This window comes from Oncorhynchus keta, chromosome 13 (genome assembly GCF_023373465.1).
Source record: "Oncorhynchus keta strain PuntledgeMale-10-30-2019 chromosome 13, Oket_V2, whole genome shotgun sequence".
NCBI lineage: Eukaryota > Metazoa > Chordata > Actinopteri > Salmoniformes > Salmonidae > Oncorhynchus > Oncorhynchus keta.
The window spans coordinates 24,237,715-24,265,540 of record NC_068433.1 but is presented as its reverse complement, the minus strand read 5'-3'; the positions used below and the strand labels follow the sequence as shown (position 1 = coordinate 24,265,540).

The following is a 27,826-nucleotide window of genomic DNA, read 5'->3' as shown; positions in this document are numbered from 1 at the left end:
GAGCGAGAGCGAGAGCGAGAGCGAGAGCGAGAGCGAGAGAGAGAGAGAGCGAGCGAGAGCGAGAGAGAGAGAGAGAGAGCGAGAGAGAGAGAGAGAGAGAGAGAGAGAGAGAGAGAGAGAGATAAATAAAAAGAATAGATATAAGAAGGGATAGATAAAGATGGGCAGGGGGTGGAAGGATCAGGACGTGACACAGTAGTCACGGGTGTGAGAGGAAATGGTATAATCTGAAGCGCAAAGACAAGCAGTGAGACAGGAAACAGAGGGAAAAGAACCACCTTGCAAGCTCTATAGATGAATATATATATTCATTCAAGTACATAGTCTTGAGTCCCCATTTCCAAAGTCACTACTACTTGATGCTTCCTACTTATTCATGGCAGGTTTGGGTCGATAGTTGGCTAGAAATCCTGCAATCCAGCTAGAGAGAAAGCAGACAGTCGTCCCATTCTATAGTTTTATTCAATGCCATTTTTAAATAATATGAATCTGTACATCTCTTTGCTGAAGCAGGTCTTTGACCATTAATTTACAAAAACAAAAAAAATAAAAACAAAAAAAAAGTCCAAATAAAAACGCAATAAGTGCTTTGTCCCGAGGACCACGAGGGCCGTAAGAGATGTCACAGCGAGATATCAGTCAACAGAACAGTGTACGGATCACACACACCTTTCATTGCCCTTTTCGTACGTAGCATCTCCAGGTTGCACCGTACAGCTTGTGTAGCAGCCTGAACACAAAGCAAACTGCTGAGCCTTCGACCGTTCAGACAGTATCAAACATCTGAATAGTAAACATTCATATTTCACAACATTTCATAAGTAACACTATTCCATAACATTCCTCATAGAAGCAACACCACCACCGTTCAAAAACAGGACTTACAACTGTGACTGTCAGAAAAGGAGCCATGGACCACAGCATAGTAGGATGTCATAAAATACATATCCCATGGAATTGGTCCAATACCAAAGCCATGTTGAGCTTACATTTAAATATGGCTCTGACCAATACAAGTGCCGTCATGCTGAGGGGGAGTATTGTCATTGCTTCTTTATTAAAATCAGTTAGTTTACCAGCCTTCCTCCACTGTAGGGATCTGTGAGACCTCAGCTCACTCCCCTTCTCAGTATAGCGTGATACTGGATTATATAGTACAGCATTATCAATACCGCCTCAGTCCAGCAGAGGGCGTCCCACCACTCATAGACCACTAGCACAACAGTGCCTTCCCACCAGCAGCTATGTAAACATCTATATGTAAGAATGGAATGAAGTAGCCCATAGGCACTGATCCAAGGTCAGTTCCCAGTCTCTCCCTCCTAAGAAATAAGGTTAGAATAATAGGGTTGGGTAATCTGATCCTAGATCTGTGGTTAGGGCATTCTTTGTCTCTTATGTCTGAGCCACAGGCAGGGCTAGACCAGGGCCAGGCTCGGGGTTGGTAGGGGAGGACGGTATCCCTTTAGGCCCTTTATAGAGCAGCCCTCGGGTGACTCCAGTACTGTCTCCGTTCCCGTTCAGGTTCTTATAGGGGTTCCGGGGAGGGGGCGTGCGGAAACACAGAGAAGGGAACCGGAAACCCACCAGACAGCAACCGGGACACGAGATCATCTCCTCCTGCTCCAGAGAAGGACCAGAACCATTACCGGACCCGAACACCGATGGAGAGCCCCCAATGGGCCTACCAGGAGGTGAGTGGTTCCGGTTGGTGCCCCGCCGTCCCAGAGGCCGACTAATGACCACCGTGGTGCTGTTGTTGTCCATGTGGGGGGAGGGGAGGGGGGGCAGGCATAGAGGACCATTGAAGACGGGGGTAACATTACCCCAGCCGTTGTTGAATGTGGTGGAGGAATAAGGTGGAAGAGTAGGGAAAGAAGAGAGTGGAGGGAGAGTGCCATCTAGAGTGTCAGGGGAGCTGGTGCAATCCATAGGTTCCACTTCCTGGTCAGTTTCCTCTTCCTGTTCCTCGCTCAGCTGGTCCAATGACAGCAGCTCTGAATCGAGAGGAAGCCCCGAGTCGTCGCCCGTGAGGCCCTCGCCGCTCTTCCTCCTCTCCACATCCTCCTCGTCTACGAACTCATTCGACTCAAAGGTAAATCTCTCTTTCACGATTCCCCGCTCCTCTCTCTCGTTCTCAACATTCCCCTCATCATTCTCAACGTCTAGGTCAGTTGGCAATACCCCCGTTTTTTCTGTGGTATTGTCTTTGGTGGTGGGGGGCAGGAGATCTGGTGGGGGGGTGCAAGGAAGGGATAAGCAGCGTCTGTGGAGCCTTCCTCGGTGGGTACCCCTCTCTCTGTCTGAGGGCGAGGTACAGGGAACCGGGGGTTTGGGTAAGGTGAACGTTAAAGAGATGACAGACTTGCTGGGCGTGTCGAACAGTTTGATCTTGCCTCCATTTAGGTCCTCTCGCAGGGAGAAGGGGTTGACACGGGTGGGAGGCGCCAGAGTGGGGAGCACAGCCGGAGGGAGCACGTCTGATTTGCTGCGGCAGAGGCGAGGGTCGCCGGGGAGACAGAGGAAGCGCCTCCGCAGTGGGCCGAGATCTAGAGAGAGGGAGAGATTCAATGAGAATAATACACGGCTGGCAATCTGCTGAGACTAAGAAAAAAACATACAAATCCTGAGATTTGAGCCTGAGAAAAAACACAACTCAGTTTGACAACAAGGGGTTCAACTGAAATGTGTCTTCCGCGTTTAACCCAACCCTTCTGAATCAGAAAGGTGCAGGGGGCTGCCTTAAAAATCGACATCATCAGTGCCCGGGGAGCAGTTGGGAGATCCTCCCCCCGGTGTTCTTTAACCCCCCCCCACACACACACACCCTTTAGTGCAGCTTTGTCTTTCTGTGTCCTCTCTGTCTCTCTCCTCTGCAACTCCATTACAATCTCTGAGAACGATGGACGGCGCTTTGGATCCATCTGCAAGAGAGAGAGATGGACGGAGAGTTAGATGAGCGAAAGAGACGGGGGGGGGGGGTACTCAGGAGAAGGAATAAGGGGAAACGATAGAAGGGGACAGAGAGGGAGCGAGAAAAGGTAGAAGAGGATTTGTGTGTGTTACATTGCAGCAGGTGACAGCCAGGCTCAGGAAGGCAGGTGGACAGTCTCCCACCATGTGCTGGAACGTCACGACGTCCAGGCCAAAGTCCTGCAGACAGACAATCACACATCTCCCTGTGAAACAGAGCCCTAAGGAGACGCAAAGTCACTAACTTGCACAATAGAATAGAGACTTCAATGAAAGTCCTGCGACTTACTGCCCGAGAGGCTTTTATACTGCAGTTGCATACAATGGGCAGAAGAGGGAAAAGTTTTAACAAAGTCTACACCACACAATAATATTGGGGAAATGATTGTGTGTGTGTGTGTGTGTGTGTGCATGTTGAGTGTGATGAACATACCTCTGTGCGTGGGAGGAAGTCGGGGTCAGCCTGTATCCTAGCGATGACCTCACACAAGATGATGCCGTACGCAAATACGTCCACCTTTTCGTTGTAGATCTCTCCTCGCAGCACTTCAGGTGCCATCCAGTAGGGGGAACCCACTACGGCCAAGGGCTGCTGGTCTGGCCCTTCACTGAGGACAGAGGAACACAGGCATGAGGCATGATGACAGGCGACGACGTTAAGGTTAGGATTGGGGGAGGGGAAGCTGATCCTAGACCTGTATCATACCGAGGGGAAAGTTCCACCCGGAGTCATTAATACAGGCACGACAGCTCACACAGAACAGCAAGCGAGACAGACCGAAACCAACAAGACTGGAGCTAGCAGCTAGTATCATCATGTTCTAGTTCATTAACAACCATATGGGGTAAAACTAGTGTGTGTGTGTGTGTGTGTGTGTGTGTGTGTGTGTGTACACACACACACGGCAAAAACGGGCAGACACCCTGCTGGCAGTCACTTCCTCTCTGCTATTTCCATCTCACAGTGAACCATGATTTGCAGAAATAGATTTGGCCGGGGACTTCACGATACGATATTATCACGATACCTTGGTGCCGACACGATGCGTATTGCGTTTCTCACCATTCTATATGGATTGCGATTCGATTGTGCAATTCGATGTTCCAAACATATTTGCTCACCATATGTCTGCTTCAGAAAGATGAGCATGAGAAAACACGTTTCGATCAGTCAGGGAAATAAAAAAAAATGTAAAGTGCTGAAAACATGTTGTCTCACAATTTAGAAAAAGATGGAGAACAAGCTATAGGAATATCATCCCAAATTATTTTGCAAAATGTAACCCTCAATTCCCCCCCCTCCCCATCATCATAGTAAGGGAAGTTATGGGAGCTGAGAAAGTGTGAGGGAGCGATAGAGGAGAGAGGAGAGGAATGCAGACAGACATTTCATAGCTCCCAGTGTAAACCATTTGGGGATGTGGAAGAGGGAGGGAGAGTCTCCGGTCAGGCGGTGTTAGAGGACGGGAGGGAGAGAGGGAGAAAGAAAGAGGAGAGAAAGAGAGTGTGCTGGAATAGTTTGACCTTATTTGGAAAGCTTTCCTGAACTCCATCTGTGTCTCTCGCCCGCTCTCTCGGAGGCAACACACACACACAAAAAAAATACTCTGACAAGTGTATGCATGTTAATAAACGCTGCAATAGAGGAAGTTCAGTCAACACACAGCAGACATTCACTGGTGCCAAATACTAACGTGTTCCACTGTCAAAATCAATTTACTCACACCTAAAAGCCTGCACGGTACACAAGAACTTGTTGTGGGGTACCAAAACAAAGTGCCTGTACATACGCAAAAACAGAAGGTAAACACTGGGTTGACCAGAAGACAAACAGTGGGCAGAAACGGCACACAGTCTGTTTAACGCAACAGCTGCCTCCTGTCAGACACAGGATACAGACCCATTTACCACGGTAAAGAGGCCAGCAGGGTAAGAGTGTTTGAGCCAAGCTCAGTAGCCCTAATAGCTCAGGTTCGGATTGAGGGAGCGTAAGCTGCTCCTGGATCTGTAGCTAATATGAGCTATAGCTACCAGGACATTAACTCCTGTCATCAAGGAGAAACGGAGAGGTTTAAACAAAACACACGAGCGCTGGCAATCTGTGTTCAACGCAGGCTGAAGCGATTCATAATATAGGAGGCGGAAATGTCAGCGTCATCAACAAACTGGGGTTGGGTGTGAGCGAACGCCGCTCGAAACATTCCTTCGCCCCTGAAACAGGGGCTTACTCACCCAGCCCGATACAGCGGGTAAAGCGCAACTTCTTCAGGTGAAAGAGTCTCGCGTTCTTTCGAAAGTCAGACTGAGCTTTAGTGGGATTAATGGCCCTCCTAAGACACTGATCTAAGGTCAGTGTTGTGTTCTTTTCCTGTACACATAATGGTTAGGATTGGGGAAGAGGAAACTGATCCTAACGGTAGAGCTGAGTCTACAATACTGTGTCTACAATACTCCTGATGGAAACACAATAACACTAGAGCTCACATTAACAAAATACTGGCTGAGCGAAAGAGAGATGGATGGCTGGATGGATGGATGGCTGGATGGATGGAGAGAGAGAGCAAAAGAGGGAGCGAGCGAGAGCAGGCGAGCGCTAACAAGCTATTGAAATGGAGCGAGCGAGAAAGGTAGAGCGAGAGGAAGCAGCCATTCAAGTGTGTTATCCAAAATCAGTGCATGCTGATAGATGGATGATTTATGAAGCCAACAGACCTGTACTCTGGTATTTTCTCTGCCAGGCCTAAGTCCCCCACCACAGCCGTACACTGGCCACTCTCCCAACGCACCAGGCAGTTCTGCAGGACAGACAACCAGGAAGACAAGAGGTCAGGGTCCGTATTCACAAAGCGTCTCCGAATAGGATGTGGGATCGGGTCCCTCCTATCCATAGCATTTGATTCATTATGATCCAGAAAGCTAAAAATGATCCCAGATCAGCACTCCTACTCTGATGCTTTATGAATATGGACCCTGGTAAATCCATTTATTCTAATAGTTAACTGTGTACTTGAGTAGGCACAACTGTGTTTTATGGATTGTGTATGTACGTGTGGCTCGCTGCATGCCTAACGATGAGACCGCTTATAGGGACGAGGTCAGAGACCTGGCAGTGTGATGCCAGGACAACAACCTCTCCCTCAATATGAGCAAGACAAACGAGCCGATCGCGGACTACAGGAAAAGGCGGGCCGAACAGTCCCCCATTCACATTGACGGGGCTGTAGTGGAGCGGGTCAAGAGTTTCGAGTTCCTTAGTGCCCACATCAACAAAATACACCAAGATAGTCGTGAAGCGGGCACGACAACACCTTTACCCCCCTCAGGAGACTGAAAAGATTTGGCTTGGGTCCCCAGATCCTCAAAAGGTTCTACAGCTGCACCATCGAGAGCATCCTGACTGGTTGCATCACCGCCTGGTATGGCAACTGCTCGGTATCTGACCTCAAGGCGCTACAGAGGGTAGTGCATATGGCCCAGTGCATCACCAAGCTTCCTGCCATCCAATTGTCAACTCCAGTCACCCAAGTCAGACTGTTCTCTCTGCTACCGCACGGCAAGCGGTACCAGCGTGCCAAGCCTAGGACCAAAAGGCTCCTTAACAGCTTCTACCCCAAAACCATAAGACTGCTAACAATTAATCAAATGGCCACCCAGACCATTTACATTGACACCCCCTCCATTTGTTTTTACACTGCTGCTATACACCGTCTATTATCTGTGCATAGGTACTTTAACCCTACCTACATGCACAAATTACCTCGACTAACCTGTACCTCCGCACACTGACTCGGTACCGGTACCCCCTGTATATAGCCTTGTTATTGTTATTTTATTGTGTTACTTTGGTTTATTTAGTAAATATTTTCTTAACCTCTTCTTGAACGGCACTGTTGGTTAAGGGCTCGTAAGTAAGCGGTTCACGGTAAGGTCTACACCGGTTGTATTTGGCACATGTAACAAATAACATTTGAAATTAAGTATGTACAATTACCAGACGTGTGTGTGTTCCTACGTGTGTTTATATGCGTGCTTCCTACCTTGGAGGTGAGGTCTCTATGGAAGATGCCTTTGGTGTGGAGGTACTGCAGGCCCCTAGCGATGTCTAGAGACAGGCCCATCCTGACTGACCACGACAGGTACCGGTCACTGTCCAGCAGCTGCTCCAGGTTACCCCCGTTGATGTACTGGAAGTAACCATGACAACCACACTCAGCCAAGTGTCAATCAAATGACAGGTTCCCTTCATCTTTATTTATACAGGTTATTCTCAATTGGAGATCAAATCTATTTTGGAAGAGAGATACAGGTCGTTGTATGGTAGCCATGACAATGGCACCCGTCAATCAAATAATTGCCTCAACTTCAGATTTTCCTCAGCCTAACCATAACGACCATTCAGAAGTGAACCGTCAGTGTTAAAGTATACTGAACAAACATATAAACAGAACATGTAAAGTGTTGGTCCATTGTTTCATGAGCGGAAATAAAAGATCTCAGAAATCTTCCATAATCACAAAAAGCTTATTTCTCTCAAATGTGGTGCACAAATTTGTTTACATCCATGTTAGTGAGCATTTCTCCTTTGCCAAGATAATCCATCCACATGAGACGTGGCATATCAAGAAGCTGATTAAACAGCATGGTCATTACACAGGTGCACCTTGTGCTGGGGACACTAAAAGGCCTCTCTAAAATGTGCAGTTTTGTCACGAACACAAATCCACAGATATCTCAAGTTGAGGGAGTGTGCAATTGGCATACTGGCTGCAGGAATGTCCACCAGAGCGGTTGCCAGAGAATGTTATGTTCTTTTCTCTACCATAAGCCGCCTCCAACGTAATTTTAGAGAATTTGGCAGTACGTCCAACGGGCTTCACAACCGCAGATCACGTGTAACCACGCCAGCCTAGAACCTCCACATCCAGCTTTTTCACATGCGGGATAGTCTGAGACCAGCCTCCCGGACAGCTGACGAAACTGTGGAGTATTTCTGTCTGCAATAAAGCCATTTGGGGAGGAAAACATTTAATTCTGATTGGCTGGGCCTGACTTCCTTATATAAACTGTAACTAAATAAAATCGTTGCATTCATATTTTTGTTTAGTATAGTTCAATTTGTCCAGTGTTCTCTCGATCCTAGTCAGTCTACCAGAGTTTAAAGGGACATCTTACCTCTGTCAATGCATGGAGTTGTCCCTCATTAACACACACCCCTACAAACCTGAGACAGGAGAGAGGACGAATATTAGAAAACAATAGCTAGGATAGATTTATTTGACAATTTAAAAAAAACTCAATTCAACCAAATGTGGATAATGCATTTACATTCAGAGGATGACAAAAAAAAAAAGATTGTAAACACATTTCCATTGTGGTCCTCTTAAATAAATGGTTAAAAACATATACATACTAAGCCTCTATGCTACACAGAGTACCCCTGGTTTAGAGCACTACATGCAGGTGTGAAGGAAAAAACAACATGCTTTGAGTTGCTATGGTAGTTTGTTCCACTCAACAGCGCCGGTATAGAGAAAGGTGTTACCAGACACTCTTCAATTTCAAAAACAGGTCATATGAGCCTCTCATGACAAGATTCACAATGCGTTTATAACCGCATGGCTCAAATGTGTATACTGAGGATTTGCCCCGTTGACTAAAGCTTTCATATGGAAAGAAGGTGTGTGTTTTAATACAAGTCCGAAGATGGACAGACCGGAGTATGTTGGGGTGAGACAGGCGGTTCATCAGCTGGACCTCCCTCAGCATGTTAGCTCGGTTACTGGCCATGGTGTTCATCTTCAGCGCCATCACCTGGCCACTGATACGGTGCTGCACCTACACAGAGAGACAGGAGGGAGGTGGGGGGGACCATCACTAGGGTCAGACCTCAGACAGAAGATATGACACACAGTTAAGTTCGATACACCATTGGACACCGGGCAGCAGAGACTGTACTTACGAGAACTGAACATGTGAACTCGTCAATTGGATCCCAGTTCTAGTATGCATTTCCACCCATCTGTTCTAGTGTCTTGGCCTGTGTTCTAGAGTCAGGACTAAATGGCTCTACTCTGGCCAAGCTGTTGGTGAGTGTCTGGTGGTCACCATGGAGATGTGTTGTCTTATCCCCTATATGAGAGTTCTGAGAGGCTTTGACCCCTGCCCGTCTAACTAATAAACCATATAGACAACCACTAAGTACTCTAACAGTCCACAAAAACAATCCACTTAGTACTGTGAGTGTTACTGTCATGTTTGTCCGTGTGGGAATTTGTGCGTTACATTTGGTAGTGTGAGTGCCTGAGCGAAAGAGAGCGCGAGCAAGATGGTGAGTGTTCATAGAGACTAAGGGCCGTCTGCATGCTTCCCGGCAGAAACAGTTCGGAAGACTTTGTGCGTATTGTGATTTTGTACATTTCTTGCTCGTTTTTAGCCTTCAGTAAGGATTTTTTCAGTTGTTCGGGCAGGATTTTCTTGAGGCAAACCTCAAATCGGTAGCCGACGTCTACGCCCCTTCGTCGGGGATTGGTCAACAGTAGGGATTCTTCAATGAGGTCTGTCATACAACGAGTGACGACTCGTTTTCCTGCAACAACAACAATTAATTCAGAAATACTACACCAAACTACTTAGATGTAAAATTGCTCGACTAAGATCTCCTCGGCAAAAAACGACAACTTAATTAGAGATTTGAGTTTTTGGATGAAGTGTATTCTGACCACAGCGTCTCAAAATGGACAAACCATACTATTGATGCTTTTTCCCCCCCCAGCAAAGGTCTTTTAAGGGAGGATGCGAGCACACTCGTTTGGTTCACTTAGCAAAGTTCAGCATGCGGACGCCTTTACCCACACGCGTGTCGCCAGTGTTTCATGTTAATGTCAACTCTAGTGTCATTGTGTTTCCATCAGGAGTGTGACCCTTAAGACTTGTGGCAAGCAGAATCGACAACATCTGCATCATTCAAGACTGTTGCTTTGTGAGGTGTTAAAAGTTCAGTTAGCCGTGATGTAAATGCAAGCTGAAAAGTACCCAAGGGCCGTGCTTTGGCCCCAAGTGAGAGCAGATCCGCCAGAGCCATGGCCCCGTGAGACACGGGTGCCGGGCCGCGTAGATGGAAACAGAAATCGCTGAGCCTTTCGGGTAAAACACAAGAGGTAAATCACAAGTGAAAATGCTGCAAGAGTATGGCGACATCGTCAACGTGACAGTAGGCCTGGATAGGAGCTGGCCAGCAGACCAGAGAAACAAAGACGCACGTCAGGCCTCTTAACTCAAGGCTGCAGTACTACCACACTTACAGAACGCAGTCAAGCGGATCACTTTCGTCAAAGGCGTTGACCATCGTTGGCCACTCGCGCCTTTCAAAGTGTGTTGCATTACGGGGATAAAAAGTGTTTGACATGAGACTAATGCCAAATGCATGAACTTTACAAAAATCATGTGATCCAAGGTTCATGCAGTTTTTAATGACGTTGCCTTCAAGTCGCTGCGGGTGCTTCTCACTAACTGTATTGTGGGAAGCACTATTTGTCAACAAATTAGGGTGTTTTTTGTTTGACCCACACGAACCATGGCCAAAGACTTGACTGAAACGGGAACAAACTGAAGCGATTCTGAAACTACAGGGGATACAAATGAAAAGGGATGAGACCTCTAACCAATTAATTACTGTACAAACGTTACGCTTTCAGTTTGAGTGTGATATCGGGGTATAGAGCAGTTTATTTGACACAGAAAATCCTAAAAACAACGGCAGCCATGTTGATCGGGGCCTTGCTGTTGGAAAACCACCAGAGCGTCCGGCCGTCAGAGATGCACCTCCCCCGACTTCACTCGACGACTTTAGGTTTACTGCTTGAACACAACCAAATCTCGATTTGGTCCAGCCGCTGCAGTCTATCCCTCAGGCAGACCGAGACAGATAAAAAGAGAGGAGTGAAAGGACTAGAGAGACTGAAGAACACACTTTCTCCCTCCCACACACACAGTTTCCCTCCTACTCTGCTGGCTCGCACGCACTTACAGTAAGAGCTATGCATTGTACAATGAAGATTAGCTCTATAGTTTATTCCCCCCCCCCCCCATCTGATTTATAACATTTCTACAGGATTTAACCACATCAGTGGATTTACAGGCCTGTAGAACAGGACAGTGGCTTCCCTCACACAAAGATGTGCACACACACACCATAATGCAGACATGAGCCAAATGCTGAACCAGCAGAACTGAACTGTGTTAGGTAAGGCTGTACGGTCTCTCTGGGCTATCCGCCTCATCTCATCCTCATGCAGAATTTCAGCTCAAATAAACAAGTGCTCAGTAAATCATGGTTATAGGAATGTGTCCAGAGGCCACAAGCTAAAAAAGGAGTACCATGGCAACGTGGTGTGAGAGTCTACCTCAGGTGTGTGTGTGTGTGTGTGTGTGTGTGTGTGTGTGTGTGTGTGTGTGTGTGTGTGTGTGTGTATCAGAGCTCCATAATCACAGGTAAACAGTGAGCATGTGTGATATCAGCATTCCAGTGACAGGAACACTGAGACGCCCAATAAATCTGACTCAGACACACTTGCATGCGAAGTGCTGGTATTTAGCAGATGAAAAGGTCAGGGGCATCAGTGGACATGTGCAGGGCTGTCTGTCATTGGCTGACGAGAGAGTCTGAGTTATGGTGACCTCTAGTCACCCTGGAGAGAAACACAGAGACCAAGAGAGAATAATGTGTGGCTGAACAGACAGCATTTAGAAATGACCTACATGCATACCCTCTCTTTGGTTCTGTTTTGACTGCAAGCTTTATTTTCTTGGTGACTTGGAGATGTTTAATTTCACTAGTCAAGTCAGTTAAGAACTCATTCTTATTTACAATGACTGCCTACCCTGGCCAAACCCTAACGACGCCGGGCCAAATTGTGCGCCGCCCTGTGGTACTCCCAATCACACGGCAGATTGTGATACAGCCTGGAATCGAACCAGGGTCTGTAATGACGCCCCTAGCACTGAGAAGCAGTGCCATAGACTGCTTCGCTCCTCAGGAAACCCAGAGGATACATGTGGGGCTGCTAGCTAAGAACAGGTCCATCATAACAGGCAGATAGGTCCTGACTGACTTCCTGTGGAGCCTCCAAATAGAACATGACCCAGTGTCTAGACTCTCAAGACCGGGACATGATACACAGATACACTCCTTACCTACCGGGGTAAACCACTTAGTGTGTTACACAACATCAGCACTGAGCATCACACGAATGCAAATTGTGTACACACGCAAAAACATACACACGACAGACAACTCCTGTCTCTAATGCTATGACAGCCCTGCACCTCTGTCGCTCCGTGTCTGTGGTAGGCCTTACAGGAACAAGTAAGAGCATGCAGCTCCAGGACATCAAAAGAAGCTCTCCCTCCCACATTCTGCTTCATTGTAAAAAATAATAATAATTCCACTGCTCCTCCACCCTTCCCCACCTCTCTCTGGGTTTACTACCAGTCCCGGTCCCCCCCGACACAGTCACACCTCTGGACCACATCGTAGCAAAGCATTTCGCAATGGAAAACAAAAACAACCATTTGTTGGCCAAGTCCAGGTAGTCACTCCCTCGCGCCCGCCCACCCGCCCCCCCGTTTTGGAGCCAAATTAACACATCCCTGGCCTGTTTACATACCTACTGTACTGCTGAGGGAGGGACCAGAGAGCTGAGAGTGGGGCGTAGCGGGTATAACAAGCCCTTCACACACTACATAACATGTGGGGACACGGGGCTTGTAAACACACAGAGCAAGGAAAATGTCAAGATGGCCAAGTATTCCGATCAAAAATAAAACAACTATTTCATGGATTTTACCGAGTTAGTTCATAAGGAAATCAGTCAATTCCAATAAATTGATTACACAGGAGTGACGGTTGCTGATAATGGACCTCTGTACGCCTATGTAGATATTCCCAAAAAAATCTGCCGTTTCCAGCTACAATAGTAATTTACAACATTAACAATGTCTACACTGCATTTCTGATCAATTTGAAGTTATTTTAAAATGGACAACAAAAAAAGTAGATTTTCTTTCAAAAACAAGGACTTTTTCAAATGTATTAAGAGACCCCAAACCTTTGATTGGTAGTGTATGTGCTACATGCATTTAAACCACACCAAGTACATTGTAATAGGAATTTTAATGTTTGTGCTTTTCTGATAAGTCATTTGTGTTCAATGTATGTGCTGTTCTATAAACCAATTTCTGTGCTGATGCAAGTGGTTGACTGAACAAATCCTCACTATCAGTAGCTGCAATTTGGCAATATGCCCAGAACTTGTTTTGAGAACGAAAGATATGTCAGTTTCAAGGTCTCAGCTAAGAGAGAAGAGGCCTCATGAGGTATTGGACTGTCTGTCACATGTTATGAACCAGTATTGGTCGGTCACATGAATGAAACAAAACTGTAATGATTAATTAATTGATGCTAAATCATAAAAATATAACTTGTCTGTGTATAGCCGTATTTAAGACAACTGCTGGGACTGCCCCAGCAGAGCTCCTGATTGACATGTGTGCTGAGTTGGTTGTAACCTCTCCAGCGCGCTGATAATATACAATGATCAACTTCGAGTGACCCTGTGTAAGAATTTCCACGACAATGTGTTACATGCATTTAAAATACCAAGTATGTGCACATGCATTTCAATACCAAGTATGTTCGCCTCTCCAGAGTCCATAGGGAGTTGCAACGATGGGACAAGACCAACTACCAACTTGATATCATGAAATCTGGGCAAGAAAGGGGTAAAAGCACAACAACAAAGTGTTTTAAATAACAATTATGTGCACGTGTATATAGTCTATTACGACATGTGCGCTCATGTGGAAACAAAAAGGGAATACACACAGACAGCCCCAGACAGACAGCCCCAGACAGACAGCCCCAGACAGACAGCCCCAGACAGACAGCCCCAGACTGACAGCCCTTGATTGACAGGAGAGCAAGTCCTGACTGGAAAGGAAAGGTAGGAGGCGAGGGACAATGAAGCAGGGAAAGTGCTGTGTTAGTCAAGCCCCTGAATGGGAGCTTCAAGTCAAAACTGGTAGTACCACCCCTCCACAACAGTCTCCTCCTTTCCTAACCCCACCTCGCCCCAGTCTTCTCCACCTCGCCCCAGTCTTCTCCACCTCGCCCCAGTCTTCTCCACCTCGCCCCAGTCTTCTCCACCTCGCCCCAGTCTTCTCCACCTCGCCCCAGTCTTCTCCACCTCGCCCCAGTCTTCTCCACCTCGCCCCAGTCTTCTCCACCTCGCCCCAGTCTTCTCCACCTCCCCCAGTCTTCTCCACCTCCCCCCAGTCTTCTCCACCTCCCCCAGTCTTCTCCACCTCCCCCAGTCTTCTCCACCTCCCCCCAGTCTTCTCCACCTCCCCCCAGTCTTCTCCACCTCCCCCCACTCTTCTAATCGCAGATCCTCAGCCAATAAAACACAGACTTACTGACTTTTAATGCTCACTTACTGTAATAGAGCACAAACACGAGTGACAGTCGAGGATGGATCGGTGTGGGTGTGTGTGCCATGCATGCCTGTGCGTGCACGTGTGCAAAAGTCAGTTCACGTAGTAGATCCTCAGTATTGTTGTTGCGCTTTTCCAAAAGGGTAGACTTTCCAGAACCTGTCTATTCTCCTCTGACAAACTTCGGTTCAGCTGGGACAACAGGACTCTAGAGGGGAGCATTGCCCATCAGCGCTTTATCCAGGCTGTCAATCACACACACTTGCTCACAAACACACTAATCTCCTCTGTGCAAATGCAGCAGTGATTTTAACCAGACTGACAGACCTGGTATCATCATTCTCCTCCTGCGTAGCAAGAAAGTGTGAGGTGAGAGGGACAGGAGAGAGACTCAGCAAGAAGCTACAAAAACATCACACAGAAACTACCACTCAGCAGGCTTGCAAAGAGACTGATGCAATATAATAAACAGGCCAATATATTGATAAGAATGAATTAGAACGCAATTATGTTGTAGATCAATATGTGGTGGTAAATGAAAAGCAGAGTTCATTTTTAAATACACTACATGACCAAAGGTATGTGGACACCTGCTTGTCAAATCTCATCCAAAAATCACCTAGATGTTGGAACGTTGCGGGGCATCAGTGAGGTTGGGCACTGATGTTGGACGATTAAGGCCTGGCTCGGAGTCGGCGTTCCAATTCATCCCAAAGGTGTTCGATGGGGTTGAGGTCAGGGTTCTGTGCAGGCCAGTTAAGTTCTTCCACACCGATCGACAAAACATTTCTATATGGACCTCCCTTTGCGCACGGGGGCATTGTCAGGCTGAAACAAGAAAAGGGCCTTCACCAAACTGTTGCCACAAAGTTGGAAGCACAGAATCATCTAGAAAGCCATTGTATGCTGTTCCCTTCACTGGAACTAAGGGGCCTAGCCCAAACCTTGAAACACAGCCCCATACCGTTATTCCTCCTCCACCAAACTTTACAGTTGGCACTAAGCATTGTGGCAGGTAGTGTTCTCCTGGCATCCGCCAAACCCAGATTAGTCCGTTGGACTGCCAGATGGTGAAGAGTGATTCATCACCCTAGAGTGCTTTTCCACTGCTCCAGAGTCCAATGGCGGCGAGCTTTACACCACGTTTGACGCTGCTCGGCCATGAAGCTCCCGATGAACAGTTTGGAACTCGGTAGAGAGTGTTGCAACCCGAGGACAGACGATTATTGTGCGATACGCACTTCAGCACTCGGCGGTCTCGTTCTGTGAGCTTGTGTGGCCTACCACTTCACAGCTGAGCCGTTGCTGCTCAGACATTTCCACTCTACAATAACAGCACCTAGTTGACCGGGGCAGCTCTAGCAGGGCAGAAATTTGACGAACTGACATGTTGGCATCCTATGACAGTGCCACACTGAAAGTCACTGAGCTCTTCAGTAAAGCCATTATACTGCCAATGTTGGTCTATGGAGATTGAAATAGGTGTGGCTGAAATAGCCGAATCCACCCATTTGAAAAGGTGCCGAAATACTTTTGTATATAGTGCATCTTTTTTTTTTACTATCTGATTGACATTTGAAGCATTTAGCTATGGAAAATGTCTGCATGTCGTTCTAGCAAAAACCCAGCTAAGTGTGAAACACACAGCGACACGCACACACCACTGTTATGTGAATGTTGTTGACAGCAGTGTGTGGCTCTCGCCGTCACCGTTTCCACCTGGTGTCAAAAGCAGCTGGCAGCAGCTTGGTACTGACACACACAGACTAGTTATGCCTATTATTCACCAACTGTCCTTATTACACCCCACACATACGCCTTACGACGTAGGCACTGGGAACTTCATGTTGTCATCTAACAATTTCCTGGAGTGTATTCACTAGGAACCAAATGCAAGAAAACAGGATGAAACAGAGAGGGAACCATCTGAATTTGCCCAATAGAAACTCTTCTGTTGCAAAACATTTTGCTACGGTTTGCACTGATGAATACACCTGCGTGTGCCCTAAAGGTGTTCGCATGCTTCTCAACGGAAACAGTTGGTGCATATATTATGACAACATTGTGAAGTTTTTGTTAGCCGAATTTCAGTAGCCAAAGTCTTACACCCCTTTGTCGGTCATTTGTCGGTCAACAGTAGAGATTATTCAATTAAGTGTTTATCATTAAATGATAGATGACGGGTTTTCATGCAATTCTTTTCACGTGAAATACTGCACCAGACATCTTAGATGTAAAATTGGCCAACTAAGATCTCCTCGGCACAAACGTCAAAATTAAAATGACATTTCTTGAGTCATCTTGGAATTAATCTGACTAGTTTGAGAAATATTTGCTGCGGTGACAGCGTTTTTTTTCTCGTTCACGTGAAGGCCTTTTAGGAGAGTAGGCGAGCACACTCGTTAGGTTCACCTAGGTGAGTTTGGCTAGGTGCCAGCCTAACAGAAGCATGTGGAAGCCTTTAGTGTCAATTAGTGCTCGTCATTAGGGTGATGACTCATCGACTGACTGACTTTTCGCCACATGACTCAGAACTAGCTCCAACATTCGCTCTGTTTCAGCCATTATTAAGAGCCGTCCTCCCCTCAGCAGCCTCCACTGATCAACGCAACAACAACCCTCACTTTAAATGGCTCCATACATGTACATATTCCCTCCTCCTACCTATATGTATTATCCTCTCTCTAGGGGCCTCCTGAGTGGCGCAGCGGTCTAAGGCACTGCATCACAGTGCTTGAGGCATCACTACAGACCTGGGTTCGATCCCAGGCTGTGTCACAGCCGGCCGTGACCGGGAGACTCCTTGTGGCGGGCCGGGTGCCTGCAAGCTGACGTCAGTCTCCAGGTGTACGGTGTTTCCGCCGACACACTGGTGCGGCTGACTTCCGGGTTAAGCGAGCAGTGTGTCAAGAAGCAGTGAGGCTCGGTGAGGTCTCGACCGTCGCCTCTCCTGAGTCCGTAGGAGAGTTGCAGCGATGGGACAAGACTAACTACCAATTGGATATCATGAAATTGAGGAACATTTATCCTCTCAATCTTCTATTCCTACCATCCCTTCCTCTTTCAATCTCCATTTCATCCTTGAGAAGGACAGTTTTGACACCTGCGCCTTCCCAAAGAATTAGAATAACTAGAACGGAACATTGTAATTCTACTTCTGTTTCAGTTAGATTTTAAGAGGTGAAAAAAACAGCATTCCTTCCTGCCTCTACAGGAAGTAACACTTAGAGTACTGCAGGCAGGCAGGTCTAGGGAGCGCGCTCTCGCAGTTCTTTGAAAATTATTAAAGAAAAAAGATACAAAGCAACACCTGAACGATTTGTCTTGACACGCGCACCCCTCCTTGTCTTGCACAATGGCCGTGCGGAGGTGTACATGTCTGCCTGCCTGCCTGACTGCCATGAGGAAAGAATTAATTGAGCTGGAGAGTGTGAGAGAGAGCATGAGTGTGACATTAGAGATGGCAGGATGCCAAGTGTCTTGGTGGAGCTCCATTTGTATTTAATTATTAAGAGTCAATGCTTCAGAGTGTGTGTGTGTGTGTGTGTGTGTGTGTGTGTGTGTGTGTGGGACTGAGCAAAAATAAAAACAACTCCTGGTCTCCTTATAACACAGCATCTCTGTGGTCTAAAGCAGATGTCAAAGGGCAGAGCGGAGAGAAGAGCGTTTATGGAATGTGCGCACACAGTCGCGAGGTAAAGCTGGGCTATATGGACAAAAACATACATTGCGATAAATTGCCAGATAACGATAAATAGAACGATATATTTATAACATTAATGTTCACCACAGTTTTTTTGTTGTTTGTTATTATCCTTGAACTACTACTAGTAGTTTGATTTTTGTAGCCATCAATTGTCCCATTAACACATCACCCATATTAGCAAACTTAATTTATTTCAAACTTGACATTTCTCTAATATAGGCTACATATCGTAATGGATGATGTCAGCAAAATGCCTGCGATAAGAGATGTGTATGGTCGGTGTCGATCATTGTCCGTTTATCTTCGCAGATTTATTGCGAGGCTCATTTCTGCCTCCATTATGGTCATGTCACCTGAACTTAACAGCTAGATCGGAACGTGTATTTGTAATCACTGCAGTAATACATTTGCGTTTATACGCAGTTTATCAAAGGGCAGATAACGCAAATCAAGAGAGGCATCTTTACAGCCAGCACCTACAAAAGACCAAATCATTTGCATGCCAACTGCACATCCAAAGGGCACTGTGTGACAGTTGTGTTACTCTGCTCCTATTATAAAAGAGAGGTCCAGGAAAACCCCTGGCCCAATGTTATGAACTTTTTTTTGAACAAAGATGTTTTTGTTGTCACATACACTGGATGAGTGCAGTGAAATGTGTTTCACAGAGTCAGCCATAGTAGTACAGTGCCCCTGGAGCAAATTAGAGGGAAGTGCCTTGCGCAAGGGCACATTGGCAAATTTTTCACCATGTCGCCTCGGTAATTCGAACCGTCAAAACTTTCGGTTATTGGCCCAACGCTCTAACCGATAGGCTACCTGAACATTATAAGGCTCAGTGAAACAGGAGAGGAACCAGGAATAAGGTTAGTCCATAGCCGTGTCCCAAGTAGCACTCTTTTCCCTACATAGTGCACTAATCTGGTCAAAAGTAGTGCACTGTGTAGAGAAAAGGGCACCATTTGGGATTGCAACCCAGGCTGAACCCCCTTGACTTCTTCTCATGTTGTTTAGACAGAGTAAGGTTACCATCTACCTCTGCATGTGCAGTAGACCTACCATCCAGGAACAGGTAGAATTTTCACACCAACACACTTTGTTCCCTTCCCTGTAATGTGGGCTATGGGCTTGGGGTCAATTCCATTTCCATCCAGATTTTCCTCATTGAAAAAGCATGGAAGAGAAAAGGAAATTCAGTGTTTCACCGTCACTGGGTTCTGGTGGGGGTCGATGTGGTGCTGTGGTCACTAGTGGCAAAATAATCCTCCTATTATGATCCATCATCATCAGCACTATGTGCAAGTCTACCTTATCTAACACCTTTAATTCTAGATAGAGTATTTAGGAGCTTGTTTTCTACATGCCATTAATTTCAGAAAGAGATTTTGTGGAAAGTGTCCTTCCAAAGAGGCCCATAATACTGAAGCCTCCTTCGCACACACAACCCCACAAGAGTATAGGCCAATAGAGAGTATAGTAAAGGCCAACTAATCACTTGCCTACAAAAACACCTGGTGTCAGGTAACATCAATGGTCATTCATGTTTCATGCTTGGTTAGTGATGACCTCACCAGGGATGCTCAGATGTCCAAAGGCTATCCTATCCCACAGTGTTAAGCACTAAGCCTAGACTTCCTTAAACAAGTCAATAAGCCAAGTCGAACTACTTTGGACCAATATTCAAAGCATTTCAGAATAAAAGGTTCTGAATAAGAAATAAGAATATGAGTCTAGGATTTGGGACCTTTCTGTCTCGGCTTATAGCTAATCATATTCATTATGATTAATAAGTGAAAGACGATCATAGATCAGCTCTCCTTTTCTTATTTTATTTAACTAGGCAAGTCAGTTAAGAACAAATTCTTATTTTCAATGACGGCCTAGGAACAGTGGGTTAACTGCCTTGTTCAGGGGCAGAACGACAGATTTTTTAGTTGTCAGCTCTGGGATTCGATCAAGTCCAACGCTCAAACCACTAGGCTACCTGCCGCCCCACCCCTACTTTGAGACACTGTGAATAGAATACAAGACAGGCCCTGATCTTCAAACTCTTACATGTCATTTATCTTACCTTGAACACTTCCGAGAAGAAGCCCGAGCCAATCTTCTCGCAGATGAAGTCGTCTATACGGGCCAGGCTTGACACGGCGCTGCGTAGAGCCCGGTAGGACGAGGGCCTGATCCGGTTCGGCCCGTGGACGAGTGGCTCCGCCGCCTCCTGGTCCCGGTCCATCTCGACCCGCTCCATCTCAGTTATCCCAGGATGCGGAGGAGGGGGGCGGGACATGGACGCAGTTCAAAATCCAACAGCGTTTAGATTTCCCATGTCCTCCGCAGGAGCGAGAGGATCCGGTAAAACGGAGGAGCTTCCCACGGGATACTGAGTATCAGAACGAGGGAGAAACACAAGATTAATTCACGATCAAAGCACCCTCGATCTCTAAAGCCAACAGAAAACGGCTGTCTGTCTTCAAGTCTGTGTATTTCTTCTTGTAGAAACTAAAGCCGACACAACTTCCATCATTCCTGCCGCATCAGACATAGCTTGTGCTCCGTGTTTGATTCCGTCACGCTGTAAAGATATAGGCAGGTTTATCCGCCCCCTTCTCGCTCTCTCTCCCTCAGTCAAATTCAGTTTCCTCCGGTCTGCTTATGCAGTGGAAAGGGCACCCATTTTCTACCAATCGAAACCTCCGTTTCGCGTGCGCAATAGCCCGCAGGAAGATGTTTGGGGAGGGGAACAAAATAAATTCCTGCTACAGACGGCTATAGAGTACCACAGCAGGAGTCATAATACCCATAAAATCTAGCGTTCTAACAAGGAAATGGTTCCAATTGTTTTCCCACCATTTTTCCTATAGGGGATTTTAGAAACACTTAAAGGGCTGTGTTTTGTGTAGGCTTACCATGGCGTGACGTTTTGATAACTGTAAATCTCTCTAGGACAAGGTGACTTTTAACAATATATTCACCTGTATTTACCCCACAAAAATGAAACGCTAACTAGCTACTAATGTGGCTATTCCAAAGAACTACAAATGCCATGATCTGGATTAAACTGATGAATGGAGGCAAAGTGAAGAATCTCTGGATTAACTAGCTAATGTTAGCTAAATGTAGTAATTAATCAATTGGAACAACACCGATTAGCAAAAGTGTCAGCTAGAGATGACGTGCAGGAGCCATCTACAAAATGTAATAATAATTGCCTGCACTACAGAGGGCTATATCAGTCTGCTAATACAGGAAATGACCCAGAACACTACTTGTGGAAATAAATTATATATATATATATATATATATATAATGATTTTTCAGGAGGTGCTGCAGCACCCCTATTTCCTGCGGCTATGCCCGTGCGTAAATGCCCCTGGGCTCTTCTTCCCTCTGACAGAAGGAAGCCACTCGGCTAGAAAATCTAAAAGAGGCCGTTTACCGTGGTTCGCCGCTGTTATTTGTGTAGCCTACTTATCTGTGGCTGGTCTGTCCTGATACAGGTCATGAAAGCAGCGAGATATCGCCGTTTCATTGTAGAACAGAATTTGCACACACAGAGATGCTTTAAATCCTAACCTGATCCAATCACATAGCTGTAGCCTTTTCAAAGGGATCTTGATTGATCATTCAATAGAACAGGACTACCAGGCTGCACAAACAAACAGGCAAATGCGCATGTTGAAAACAACCGGTGGGCGGACGAAGAGAGCTTCTTTTTGGGCACGTTTGATTCTTTCGGTAGACAGAAAGCGAGAGAGTAGCGTATTCGTGACAGACTTTATTCGACCACTGTCAGCTTGACTGCAGGTCATCAATTATAAATGCAGAGCTGGGTTTAGTTGTTGGATTCGTCTGTCACTACTCTCCCACACACCTAAATATGCACAAAAATATAGCCTATGCCTACACTATTTCAAAGTGGAAAATAATGGCACGAAAACGCTATAGTGCGGAATCATGCATGCATAACTGCACAAAAACATTGATACGACTTACATGCCCTTGATCAAATCTACAGGTAGCCTAGCCAACGGTGTCCTCTGCCTCTCGCGCCCTGACCCGACCGTGGTATTGGATTACCGTGTCTTTATTTCTCTAATTAATCAACCTTGTCTACCGTCCCGCTCCTGCACGGTCCCCCGTTTCAAGTCCCGTTGCCTCTGTTTGTCGTGGGTCTGCTCTGCAGTGCACTGAGAAAACAGTGCGACTTTTAGTGTCGCTTCTTATTGGCGAAAAAGCAGTTGGGCGGGTCCACGCGTCATCGCGGTCATCACCTTCAAAAACTTCACCTGCGGCTGCTTTCAAACTAACAACAATGTTCACCGATCTCAGAAACTCAAGGTAAACACACATAGCACGCATAGTCTACCTGCAGTACCTTAAGTGCAACTCGAAATAGCCTCACCAGACACCTATTTGTACATTTTCCTCAGTTGAATGTCAACATTACAGACTTGTCTCATAGTCAAAAACTAAGCCACGAGGTCGAAAATGTCCGTAGAGCCCTGAGCCAGGATTGTGTCAAGGCACAGATCTGGGGAAGGATTCCAAAACATTTCTGCAGCATTTAAGGTCCCCAAGAACATAGTGGCCTCCTTCATTCTTAAATGGAAGAAGTTTGGAACCACCAAGATCCTTCCTAGAGCTGGCTGCCCGGCCAAACTAAGGAGGAGAAGGGCCTTGGTCAGGGAGGTGACCAAGAACCTGATGGTCACTCTGACAGAGCTCCAGAGATATGGAGATGGGAGAACCTTCCAGAAAGACAACCATCTTTGCAGCACTCCACCAGTCAGGCCTTAATGGTGGAGTGGCCAGACGGAAGCCACTCCTCAGTAAAAGGCGAATGACAGCCTGCTTGGAGTTTGCCAAAAGGCACCTAAAGGACTCTCAGGCCATGAGAAACAAGATGCTCTGGTCTGATGAAACCAAGATTGAAGTCTTTGGCCTAAAGGCCAAGCATCACGTCTGGAGGAAACCTGGCACCATCCCTTCGGTGAACCATGGTGGTGGCAGCATCATGCTGTCGGGATGTTTTTCAGTGGCAGAGACTGGGAGACTTTGTCATTATGGGGTACTGTGTGTAGATTGATAAGGGGAAAAAATCAATTGAATCTATTTTAGAATAAGGCTGTAACAAAATGTGGAAAAGAGGGTCTGAATATATTTCGAATGCACTGTATGTCACGTTTGGTATGGTTACATAAGACAGAATGTTACTTAAGACAAAACCAAAAGTGAACATCTAGCAACCTAATGGCTGCGTGTTCGAATCTCATCACGGACAACTTTAGGATATCAGCAACTTTTAAACTACTTTTTAGCTACTTTGCAACTACTTAGCACGTTAACTAACTCTTCCCCTCGCCCTAACCTAACCCTAACCTTAACCCTTAGCCTAGCTAACATTAGTGTTCGCCACCTAAACTCCTAGCTAATGTTAGCCACAACAAATTTGAAAACTCATATATATATATATATATATCTTTTTACCCCTTTTTTTGCCCCAATTTCGTGATATCCAATTGGTAGTTACAGTCTTGTCCCATCCCATCGCAACTCCTGTATGGACTCAGAAGAGGTGAAGGTGGAGAGCCATGCATCTTCCAAAACACGACCCTGCCAAGCCGCACTGCTTCTTGACACCTTGCTCGCTTAACCCGGAAGCCAGACGCACCAATGTGTCAGAGGAAACACCGTACAACTGACGACCGTTCATGCGCCCAACCCTCCACCGGAGTCGCTAGAGCGCGATGGGACAAGGACATCCCGGCCGGCCGGCCAAACCCTCCCCTAACCCGGACGATGCTGGGCTAATTGTGCTTCACCACATAGGTCTCCCGGTCATGGCTGGCTTAGACCGCTGCACCACTAGGGAGGCCATTTTGCAAATTCTTGATATATTGTACGAATTGCAATTCATAACATATCATAGAAATTGTAATTCGCAACGTACTGTATCATATGACGGACGTCCATAAATTAATACATACCATACGAAACACAACATATTGGAGTGTCTCGGATTTACCTTTTACTATGTTACGTCTACCCCTGAGTCCAGGTTGAACATGAAGGAACACAGCTCAGTGCAACCTCAGGGCCACCCTGTGATAAATTGCTTCTTACTGTAGCGCCATCTCACACCACATACCGATATAGTTCACATAACAGGCTGTGGTCACATTCGACCCCTGGTAAATGCTTTGTGCCATTCAGTAGGCTACCCACTGGCAACACTTGAATAGTCTCTAGGTTCTACTATAATGCATAATTTATACATTTGTTTCTTGGGGTTTTTATCCACACATACACCCCAGATAGTGACTGCCTGAAACATAACCCTCAAGTCACACCATTGTTTAGATAATGACATATCCCATGTATTATTTAGCGAATGTCTCAGAATAGACTGATCTTGCATACTAAATGGCACCCTATTCCCTACATAGTGCACTACTTTTGACCAGAGCTCTAAGGGGAATAGAGCACTAGGGAATAGGGTGTCATTTGGGACGCAGCCTGTGTGACACGGATGGGAGGTGATTGTGTTGACCTCACATGACCCCATATGTTAGTGCTTCATAGTTCTGTAACCAAACAAATATGCACAGGTGAGCATTAGGCTATTACATCTTGGTCATTGATTATAGTTTATATGCTCCTGACCCATAGGCTATTGTTGTTGACCTTTTAGACTACATATTCATATAAAGAAATGTGAATAAAGGTGGATAGGCCTACATAAACTAAACATTGGACTGTAGCCTGCATCTTACATTTCTACCAGTGCAGCAACAGACTGTGTACACACGCACACAGGTCATGGCAGGTAGCCTATTGGTTAGAGCATTGGCCCAGTAACTGAAAGGCTGCTGGTTTGAATCCCTGGGCCAACAAGGTGAAACATGTTGGGCAGAGTTGGGATATGCAAAGGACAAATATATGCACCCACCAAATTATTATCATCACAGAGCATCCTGCAGGTACTAAGGATCCCACTCACTTCCCCCTAGTTTCTCATTGGCTGTCCAGATCCGCACGGTAGGATGGCTCTGATTGGTTTTTGGAACTCACAAGCTGTTTCACGCACCCCCACATGCCCCACAGGAGTAGAGGGGTGAGGTAGACTGAGGAGGGGGATGCCACATGTTCCATGATGAACCCCCTGCTCACCTCCAGGAACCAGCTGCTGCTGATACCCCAATGGAGGAGACATGGTGGTGAGTGATGCCCCCTTGGGGGACCGACAGGGCCAGTCACTAGAGTACACTGAAGTAGCAGGATAGTGGATCATAAGGAAGTGTGTATGCTCTCATCCTCTCACCCATTGGAAATAGAAAATAATTACCAAAATTACTAAATTAGTGTGTTGGTTTGTGTTGTAGTGTGTGTGTCTGTTTGTGCGTGTGTGTGTGTGAAGTACATTACACTCCATTTACTACTGTAAATGACTGACCAACTGACACCTGGAATGCTTTTATCCTACCTTGATTATTGTCCAGTCATATGGTGAAGTGCTGCAAAGAGGGACTTAGTTCAGCTGCAGCTGGCCCAGAACAGAGTGGCACATTTTGCTCTTCATCATAATCAGAGGGCTGTTATCAATGCTATGCATGCCAGTCTCTCTTGGTTAAGAGTTGAGGAAAGACTGTCTGCATCACTTCTTGTTTTTATAAGAAACATTCATGTGTTGGAAATTCAAAATTTGTTTGTATAGTCAACTTACACACACACCACTGACACACATTTACCCCACCAGACATGCCACCAGGGGTCTTTTCACAGTCCCCAGGCCCAGAACAAATTCAAGGAAACACACAGTAATATGCAGAGCCATGATTGCACGGAACTCCCTTCCGTATTATACAGTGCAAGTGAACAGCAAACCTGGTTTTAAAAAACAAAACAAAGCGGCACCTCACGGCACAACGCCTCTCCCCCATGTGACCTACTTGTTGTGTGTATGTACTGACATGTATGTGTAACTAATAGATGCACACTACATGTTAATGTTTTAAATTGTAAAGTCAATTGTAAAGTCTTTTGTCTGTAATGTCTTTTTTGTTATTATGCCAAAGGATCCTAATAAAAATCGAAATCTAAATGCTGGGGGTGGATATGATCGATTGCAGAATTCGAATCCTTTTGTGTATAAATTCTTGTAAACGTTATGCAGAAAGTATAGGGTCTTATTACTGTGAAGACCTTATGAAGCAGTCAGTGGGGTATCGATATATTGAGGATCTACAAGAAAAATACTGAAAATAATGAGATGAGATGGATGTCCTGGCTTCCATCCATTAGTGTCTAAATGGTTTAAAGATCCAAATATAAATCAATGGAAGGAGCCCCTTGGGGCTCTTGTGTGTGTGTGTGTGTGTGTGTGTGTGTGTGTGTGTGTGTGTGTGTGTGTGTGTGTGTGTGTGTGTGTGTGTGTGTGTGTGCGTCCGTGTTATAGAGATAAATCCATATAATTTTACCCATTGACACACATAAAACATGACAATGTGGTATAGCTATCTATGCCTATACAAACAACTCAGGATCTCAAACTCAAGGTTTGTCAGGGGACAAGGACATTCAAATACAATGTTCTATCCATAGAAATGGAATCTCATTCTAGTTCTGGTTCGATTCTCCATGTAGATTGTTAATAAAAGAAGTGGGTTGTAGAGACTAGAGAGACAAACAAAGTCAATTGGCAGTTTTAAAACCCACCCACTGCTTTCATTTTCAGTGTGTCCTGTCTCTACACGTCCCAAAATGTTAACTCTCTTTACCCTACAAGAGGGAGTGTGTGGGGGTGTATCTCAATTTACAGATGAGGTGCAGAAACATATTATCTCCTCAGGTTTCTATGACTGTGTGTGCTTGGATTAAAGCCTATTGGTAATTAAAACATTGGTTAGATCATTTGATCCTCATGAGACTTTGTTCTGGGGCTTTGTGTGCCGCTAAATTGATGAATTTCTAATGAGATAAAAGGGTCTAGAAATTGCTTTGATTTCTAGTTGTTTAATTTCACACGTCTTTTGTAGGATATAAATCATGTTGTAAGCTATAATGTTGCAGGTTTTACAGGGGTGACTGATTTGGGTCATAAACAATATAGCCTTTAGGCATAGGCCAACAATAAAACAATCGTCTTAATTGCAAATGCAGAAACATTTCATTTCAATGTAATTAAAAACAGGAAAGCGAATAGAGGCTACACATTCAATCAATGTACAGTATGTCACTTGCATTGCAGATGAGATATTGATTTGGCCTAGTTGTCATGGGAATTTTAAAAATCACATGCATCCCTAAAAGATTTGTGGCCTATGCAATTTGGCCTAAGAAAATGCACTGCAATTCATGCAACAGAATGAGCTGATTGTAGACAGAGGCATACAAATGTAGCCTGACTGCTACATATAGAAATAAAGGATTTCTTTGTTTATTTTATGGTTGTATTTTACCCCCTTTTTCTCCCCAATTTTGATCTTGTCTCACCGCTGCAACTCCCCAACTGGCTTGAGAGGCGAAGGTTGAGTCATGCGTCCTCCAAAACATGACCCGCCAAACCGCGCTCCTTAACACCTGAACGTACCAATGTGTTCGGAGGAAACAGCGTTCAACTGATGACCGAGATCAGCCTGCAAGCGCCTGACCCGCCAC

The 27,826-nt window shown here is 45.8% G+C and overlaps 1 protein-coding gene across 2 annotated transcripts; it reads right to left on the bottom strand.

The window, feature by feature from the left end:
• Window positions 1-443: 443 nt before the first annotated feature.
• LOC118392107 (dual specificity testis-specific protein kinase 1-like) lies at window positions 444-22,379 on the bottom strand. 2 transcript variants are annotated; one of them, XM_035783748.2, is made up of 10 exons: window positions 22,163-22,379; window positions 20,241-20,549; window positions 8,687-8,808; window positions 8,146-8,194; window positions 7,011-7,157; window positions 5,686-5,768; window positions 3,407-3,581; window positions 3,067-3,153; window positions 2,828-2,924; window positions 444-2,549 (listed from the first exon to the last, which is right to left on the bottom strand). In XM_035783748.2, the coding sequence occupies exons 2-10, from the start codon at window positions 20,454-20,456 to the stop codon at window positions 1,396-1,398; spliced, it is 2,130 nt and encodes a 709-aa protein (XP_035639641.2). In that variant the 5' UTR covers window positions 20,457-20,549; window positions 22,163-22,379; the 3' UTR covers window positions 444-1,395. The 2 variants fall into 2 exon arrangements, with proteins under 2 accessions (XP_035639641.2, XP_052315769.1); XM_052459809.1 differs by lacking the exons at window positions 20,241-20,549; window positions 22,163-22,379 and adding an exon at window positions 13,658-13,678.
• Between the last annotated feature and the right edge of the window lie 5,447 nt (window positions 22,380-27,826).

Coding starts and splice junctions, on each gene's coding strand:
- LOC118392107 (XM_035783748.2), bottom strand. CDS start 20,456: ATGTCCCGCCCCCCTCCTCCGCATCCTGGGATAACTGAGATGGAGCGG. Junction 8,195..8,686: donor TCTCACCCCAACATACTCCG/GTCTGTCCATCT, acceptor CTCCTGTCTCAG/GTTTGTAGGGGTGTGTGTTA. Junction 2,550..2,827: donor AGACAAAGCTGCACTAAAGG/GTGTGTGTGTGT, acceptor CCCTCTCTCTAG/ATCTCGGCCCACTGCGGAGG.